The sequence below is a fragment of the Apis dorsata genome, unplaced genomic scaffold, assembly GCF_000469605.1.
Source record: "Apis dorsata unplaced genomic scaffold, Apis dorsata 1.3 scaffold_170, whole genome shotgun sequence".
NCBI classification, from domain to species: Eukaryota; Metazoa; Arthropoda; class Insecta; order Hymenoptera; family Apidae; genus Apis; species Apis dorsata.
Window position 1 is genome coordinate 121,558 of NW_006263458.1, and position 8,065 is coordinate 129,622.

Sequence of the window (8,065 nt, forward strand, 5' to 3'; positions counted from 1 at the left end):
GTGTATGAGACATCGATTTTTCGTTTCTCGGTAGTTAATTTAACATTCATTACATCTTCTCGTTGTATAAGATTGTGCACGTTTTATCGAAAGAGGTTTATTCGTACGTTTTAATTGGAAATATCTTAATTTAAAAATTCTGATTTTAACAAAAGTATATTGAAAGATCTTTTTACAGCAATGAAATCAAAAATTTACTTCTGAACATTTTTCGAGTTAAAATTTTACATCATCTTCCACCATTACAAAGTTACGTTTAAGAAACTTACTTTAAAACTTTGTACACTGACTTCACCTCCTTTGGTAAAAAGAAAATTGCTTATATACGACTGTACGTACCGATAAAATTTCATTAAGAATAAAAAAATTTCGAATATTTTCATAAATGCATTTGTTCGTTATTCAACTTTTCTTTAAAATCTTATCTATCTTGCATGAATATTATTTTCAAAAGAAAAAAAAAGAAAGAAATTGAAAATTTTTTAAAATTTCTTTTCAAATCTTATCATCTATGGATTTACTCACGATGCTTTTGACATCCTTCCACGTTCTCGGGCCAATCGCAGGACCTTGCCCTCTCGTTGTACAAAAGTCCACCGATGCACAATTGTTCCGTGGCGGTTCCGTTCCAACAGGTCCAGTACCGCGTGCAGGAAGTCTCGTGGCCGAATATACCGTAGAGCCAGTCGCAATGCTCGGCAGGGATCGGTGGATTAGCCTGCCGCTTTCCGTCGCAGTAGTTCGCCCTCCAGGGATAGTCGCAGCCCTCGGTCACGCCTCGATGCTTCCCAGCGAAAACAAGACCGTTTGGACAGTCGAATAATTCTGGACGCCCGTTCACGCATTCCCAGTAACGATCGCAGTACTCTATGTCACCGACCACTCTGGATTTCGTTTGGCAAGGATCTTCTTGCTGCTGTTTCTGCCCCTGCGATCCTGCGAATGTAAATAGAATGTATATGTGAATATTTTTAAAAACAAGATTCAAATTGTTTGTATATCGATTATTATTATTATTATGCAGCAAAAAAAAACATTAAAGCGATTTATATTTGATCATGTATAATAATAATAATAATAATAATAATTTTGTTTGATAATTAATTAATCAAATATTATTATTTGTCAGTTGAGAGTGAAAGTAATGATTGTAATTAAAGAGATGTAAAAAATAAATATATATCTTTATCTGTGAAAATATAAATAAAATGTATATTTTTAATAATAAGATCGAAATTAAAAGTGTATTTCGATTATTATCCAGCAGAGAAAACATTAAAACGATTTATCGTGTCGAATATTTTCTATAATTAACTAATGTAAATATTATTATTTGTCGAGGATGAAAGCAAAAAATTTAATTTATTTATCAAGAGAAACGCTAGAAAAAAATTTATAAAGCTATTATTATATCTATTTTATTTCGATTATTATGCAGTAGTGAAAATGTTGTAAATGAAATGCAGTAAGAATGAAAGTAATGATTTAATTTATTTATCAAGAGAAACGCTATTATTAAGTTAACCTATTCTACATATTTCGATAATTATGCAGTAATGAAAATGTTATAAATGAAATGCAGTAATTGAGGATGAAAGCAACGATAATTTAGATTTTTAACGCTTAGTATATCTATTTATAAATGATTGTAACTCGACGAACAAATTGCAATATTAATCAAAAACATTTTTCAATAATCGTAAATAATATGGAATTCATCATTTTGTTTAATTGTTCCAGTTAGTTAAACCACGTATTATTCATTTTTAGAGAAGATTGGATATCGATTATACTTTCCATTTTGTAATTCGAAAAAAAATGTGAATAACCTTTTCAAATTAGAAATTAATGTCTAAACTTTATTTTTTTAAAACCTATAATTTTTATAATTCATAAAGTGTCTACATGCGATTCTAAAAAATAAATCTACAATTCAATGAAAATGACGATTGTTAACCGTTAACGAATACCAATTACGAAACATTTGGCGGCGAAAATCAAACGCATTTTTCAATCCATTGTAGACATAGCGGATGAAAGAGTGTCGTTGCACGGTTTTCCAAGCAAGCAGGAAATTATGCGTAATCTCCATTGAGAAGGCCAAACGGATCGCGACTAAATATCAAGTTGCACGACGATACACGTTCGTGTTCTCTTCTTTCGATTCAGGAACACGTTCCCGCCGACCGTGAGGCATAGTAACACGATTTCTTCTGCCTGATCAGATCGAACATTTCTGACTCATCGTTCATTGGCCAACATCGATATTCGCCAACCAGTCACGATTTTCTTCTCGTCGATATGCATGCACGGAATAAATTTTATTTATTGTAAATATTGTTCTCTTCGACTGCTTATTCTCAGTTAAAAAGTGCATACATAATATTCCTAAAAAATATATATATGTAATTTGCAAGAAATATTCATCGATCTTTTCTACTTAATTTTTTCACCAACTAAAGACGTCTACGATCAATCGTTGTTAAGCGATGTGTTCACACAGTAATAGCTGCCAACTGCTAAAATAATCAAGTTTCTCCTCTTTCAAGTCGTTTGGCTAGTGGTAAACGTTACACTATGCACGTAACGCGTTACAAAATAACTTTCCAAACGCACACAATGATCACATAACACTTGGGTCATCGCAATTGGAAGATTTTTCTTTTTTTATAAGAAAATTGAAGAAAAAGAAAACATTGTGAAAGAAATTGCACGAGTACCATATAATAATCTATCTTGAAATCTATCTTGAAATCTGATTCTTGTTGATAAATCATGATAATATGCGATGTATTACACAGAAATATGAAAACTTGCTTATGTATCTAATTTATTGCGTTACTAACATTCTCTTAGAATAAATCTGTGCGAAATAAAATTACAACTAAATATTAACTAACGCGAAATATTAACTAAGAAGATTACTAAAATATCTTTTTCTCTCTCAAATATATCTTCTCGTAAATGATTCTATCCAACTTCAATTCGTCCATGTAAATATCTTTTTCGAAAAATTCACTTTTTGAATTCGATACATTCTACTCGAAGAAATCAATTATGTTAAAATTTCGATATCAATAACTAAAAATAATCGACAAATCAAGACTTTTCGAAGAAGTAAAATTTTAATCACGAAATTCTTAATACTTTCTAAGACTCGACACGTGTTCAAATAATTTACGATTATCTTACAATTTCGATAATTAAAAATAATTAACAAAAAGATTTTTCAAAAGAATGGACACCTCTTGAAATTCGAAATTCCACTCGTTCCTAATCCAATTTCAGTAGTATCGAAATATAACGCAAAGTCAAGCCTGTGCTCATCCCGATAGAGGTTAATCGTCGAAATGGAACGCGGTCCTGCAACCAGTGTCGTGAAATTAATTTACGTGGAGGCACAGAGCGGTGCAATCGTTTAACCACAGGAGATTACACGTAGTAATATCTTGGTTAATGGACACAATTCGGTCGAGGGATCAGTTAGAAAAGTAAATAATAAAGTAAGGTGGGAAGGTAGCTCGTAGCTCGCTCCCAAGAGAGCACGGTTCCGAGTGAAAGTGTCTAGCCTTGACTTGCAACCTTCAACTCGCCTCTCCCCCCCTCGTCAAATCGAACAGCGCTCGAGTTTTGCTCTAATGCCGTTCCCATCCTTCGTTCAATCGAATCAACGAAACTTCGATTTCGAACGATCGAAATTGGACGAGGAAGTAGGAAGAGAGATAAATATTACGATAGTTGCTCGACGACTTTCTCGAGAAACGAATGTGTTGATTATCGATCATCGTACAATGTTCGTTTTCTACATGCCAGTTTAATTATACATGTGTAATCGAATGATGTGTAAACAAAAAAGAAAAAAGAAAAATAGAGTAACGATCAATATTCCATCGGAGAAAATGTAACGTGAAAGGACTTTAAAAAAGATTCTGTGAATTTTCTTGTTTGGAATTAGTGGAATCGTCTCAACGGTATAAGCGATTTTCTTCAATTTTTTTTTTTCCTAAGAATTCTCAAGATCCTGATTTTTAAGTCTTTAGAATTGTGAATAATTGTTTCGTGTTTTACAAATGGAAATTTACGAATAAAAATTTGACACGCGGCATATTGCGATTCTACGTTATTCAGGATTAGGTTAGGTTAGATTAGGTTAAATTAAATAAAATGAGATTGTGTGAAGCAAATTAAGGAGCGATGAAAATGATCGTGTTCGTTTGATTTCAGGGTTCTCGTTTGATCGAGAATATCGATCGGTATTCCTTTCACTTTTTTTGGAATGCAAAGTGAACAGAAGAAGATCGAAGCGATGGACGACGTTTCGAATTGAATCTCGATCACTGGTGAGATTAAAGCAGCTGTGTCCGTGAACGAGCTTCGAGATGCGGCTTGCTTTCGAATGAAATCATTTGCTATTTTTTGTCTCTTTTTTTTCCTTTCAACACCATCCTTGACGATGTGGTTAGACATAGGCAGTTGAATGTCAAGGATACATGCACTTTTACGAAGTATAAAACAAAATAATCATTTTGATGTTTAAAATTTATAAGTTCAATCGCTTTTTTTTAAATCAGAATTTAGATAGGAGTAGAAAAAAGATTATGGATTTTTCAAATATAATAAATGATAAATATATTTATTGACAAAAGTTAAGAGATAAATTAATCATTCATTTTTTTTATTTGTTCTTCATGGATATATATATTTGAAAAAAAGCTTATTACTTATTGATATATAATTTATTTGGCTTTATATAATATAATATATTATATTATATAATATAATATAATATAATAAACCAGATATCATCATTAATCGATCATTAAATATTATCTAGAATTAGATACAAACGTGTGCTTATAAAAGAAATAAATTAATAAATTTATATAATAAAATTATCATTTCAAAAAAATACATAATTTTCTTTCATTTCATTACTCAGAATTACGTACAATAAATGATAAAATAAATAGAAGCCATAAAGAATTTCGAAGAATCGCAATTTGATTATCTTTGATCCATTATGAAAATGAGTGATACAAATTTGCAAAAAATTATTTTGTTTCTTAATTTTTATCAGTATACCATTTTCGAATTTTCAGAGTTAAAGTAACGAATCATGAAACATAATCGAAGAAAAGCAAGCGCAACACCAGCGCCTTTCCAAACATATCACTGCGTCGCCATTCGAAAACTCTAGAATGCTCGACAGAATGTTGCTCCCAATGCAACAATGTACCGGGAGAATATATGAAATAATCGGTTTACCTCGCGTGCTAGAAATTGTTTTCGCACGTGGTCTCTTATTTGATATTTAATTCCTTGCGTGACCGATTAAGAGAACGACGAGAAGTGAGAAACAAGTGATAATCTTTTAATCGAGAAAGTAAAATGAACAAACTCGTAAAATTACGAACTTTCATCTTAATAATAAAAATTGTAATTTTATTTGAATTATCAATGTGAAAATTATAACATTTTAACGTTTATATTTTAACAAAAAAATGTTAAAATTGTTTGTTGACTTTGTAGGTGGACGCATCCCTGGTTAAGCTAGGTTAGGTTATGCAACGAAGATTCTTATTAGTAGTGTCGAGGCACTGGGATACTTTCCTTTCCTTTACGACTCCTTGTAAAGAGGTAAGTGTTCGCGGTAAATTGTTAGAATCTAAGCAATAAGAATCAAAGGCGAGTGTGTATCTGTAAAATCTCTAATTGTTTGTGTTCCACAAACAACACGTGCAGTTTATTATGAACTTTTCATTTCTTTCATTCTTTCCTAATGCTCGACGATTATTTCTTTCTTTACCAGTAGAAAAATTAATGACCAATTGCATTTCTTCGTAGCTTACGTTCTTCTTTACCTACATCTATTCAAATATATTTTATTATTCCATAAATATTCACAAATGTCACTGTTTGGATCACAGATACTATTCATCGATTCCAAAGATCGTATGCAAACTCGTGTATCTTAGAAACATTGCAGAATTAGTTATGCATAACTCTTTAAGAATGTGTAACGTCCATATCTAATAGAATGAAACGTATGCAACATCACATAACGTTGCCTCGCGCGCGAGATATTCTAAGAGAAAGGTCTTTCCATACGCTTTTCCACGAGAAAATTCTTTAAGTCGATCCACGGATCGTGAGCTTAATGCGTGTACTTTCTCAATAAATAAATACCTTATCATTCTTATTGAAATCAACTTTCCACCGGTTAGAAAATCGTAATATTTCAGAAAATCGTGTCTCGACCCATTCAATTCAAAAGTAAATCGACGAGATTACGTGCAATTTCGATCGAATTTTTCTTTTCACTTTTTTTACGTGTTTTCCAACAAGGACAGGTTGACAGTGGTTCTCAACCTTTCTCAGAATGAACAATTCTTTTTTCGTAACCGATCTATGTGTTAATTTAACTATTTAATCTTTGTGTTTGTGTTACGTGATAATACGAAGAAATTACAAGAGTTGGCTGAGAAATGCGACAGGTTTGGTTGCGTAGAAAATTTTATCGCATACCAGACTAGTGCTACGACAAAATGTGTAAATGTCACGTTTCACCGTTTCATTTCTTCCTGATCGCGGAATATCGACATACAGCCTTCCTGGATCCAGTAGTGAGATATATACACGATAGATCCCTCTCCTTCCACGTGAAGTGCAACGTTCCAAAAAGTCAGCTCGCGTAATAAATCGATCCAGATGTTTACGAGATACGTGCCATTTCCTTTTTCTTCTTCGTCTGTCCGTCTCGTATCTTTTTCTCGCTCGAACGTTTTTGAATGAATGCACTTGTCGAGAAATAATTTTTGAAAGAAAACGTTCTCTTTGACGATTTTTGTTTCTTATGTAATTTAAAACTCGTTTTGATAAACAAGATTAATTATATAACTTATTCCTTTGAAATCAAGTGTACTGATAAAATTCGATCGAAAAATTTAGCTTCTCGCGTTTGAAAAAAATACTCACGAATATAAGTTAATGCATATTAACCAACTCGTGAAACGATCGGTTTTTCTAGAATGATTTTTCCATGTTTTTCTTTTTTTTTTTTTTTCAGTCACCTCCTTTTACTTCTTTTCCATGCGCATAATTTGTTCCTTTTTCTTCGACTTCGAGGTTACGTCGAAGAACGTTTCTCCATCTCGTTTTCCCACTAATCAACCATTTTAATAGCAGTTTTTCTACGTTATTGTGGCAGAACTTCCGGGTCCAGCCACGTTAAAGAGTGTATTCATGCGCGACGGTATATTTCCGGGAGAAATACAACGGTATATAGTTTATTAGCCTAGAATTTTTATCAGGCCGGAAGGAAAACAGTGGCGGAAATCGATCGAAGTAATTCGAAAATGTTTAGAAAATAATTTCTATTATGCAAAATTATGTAATAGAAAGTAAGATTTATTACGTAAAGAGATCGATGAGAGAAGGTTAACTCTTTTGAGACGTATTATTGTCTTACTAGATTTCTTTATCAGATTAAAATTTTTAGTGTCATTATGTAAATGAAATTATATAAAATTATAATATTTCGTAATAAAAATGAATTTTATTATATATAAACAATATCGTTTCGAAGAATCGATATCATAAAAATTTTTTATGTTAATAAGAAACTTTGCCAGAGTAACAATATCCTGTCTAAGAAAAATTTACATGCATTTTCACCAACAATAAGTTACATGGATTTTGCTAGAAGAATTGAATTATGCATGAATGTTGCCTTTTAAATGATGAACGAATATTTTTGGCATAAAGTGAAAGTATCGAAAAGTGTTTAATAGTTAAGTGTTCAAACAGATGTTTATTTAGAGAGAATTACGAAACAGGAAGTATACTCGCGTTTCGTAATTGAAGAGGTTAGATATGCAAGTGACATTTTCTTATTTAATGCCTACGATATAAATTCTTTTTTATTTTTTTAAAATACAAAATATTTTTATCATCTCTAGATAAAAAATTGATCAATAACCTCATAGTTTATGCAAAATAATCAAAAGAGAAACAGAGAGAGAGAGAGAGAGAGAGAGAGAGAGAGAGAGAGAGAGAGAGAGAGAGA

The 8,065-nt window shown here is 31.8% G+C and overlaps 1 protein-coding gene and 1 long non-coding RNA gene across 3 annotated transcripts in view; one reads left to right on the top strand and one right to left on the bottom strand.

Moving 5' to 3' along the window:
* Window positions 1-8,065, bottom strand: part of LOC102676098 (protein obstructor-E-like) — a gene marked incomplete at its 3' end in the record, with an annotated part of 11,108 nt that overhangs the window by 1,465 nt on the left and 1,578 nt on the right. Inside the window, exon 2 of the mRNA XM_031509735.1 lies at window positions 526-936. Coding sequence (XP_031365595.1) covers window positions 526-936 — 411 coding nt within the window. The remainder of the gene's footprint in view (window positions 1-525; window positions 937-8,065) is intronic.
* LOC116184860 lies at window positions 5,084-7,994 on the top strand. 2 transcript variants are annotated; one of them, XR_004150251.1, is made up of 5 exons: window positions 5,084-5,436; window positions 5,530-6,691; window positions 7,067-7,284; window positions 7,634-7,865; window positions 7,959-7,994. It is a non-coding gene; the product is annotated as an uncharacterized LOC116184860 (long non-coding RNA). The 2 variants fall into 2 exon arrangements; XR_004150250.1 differs by lacking the exons at window positions 7,634-7,865; window positions 7,959-7,994 and having other exon boundaries at window positions 7,067-7,473.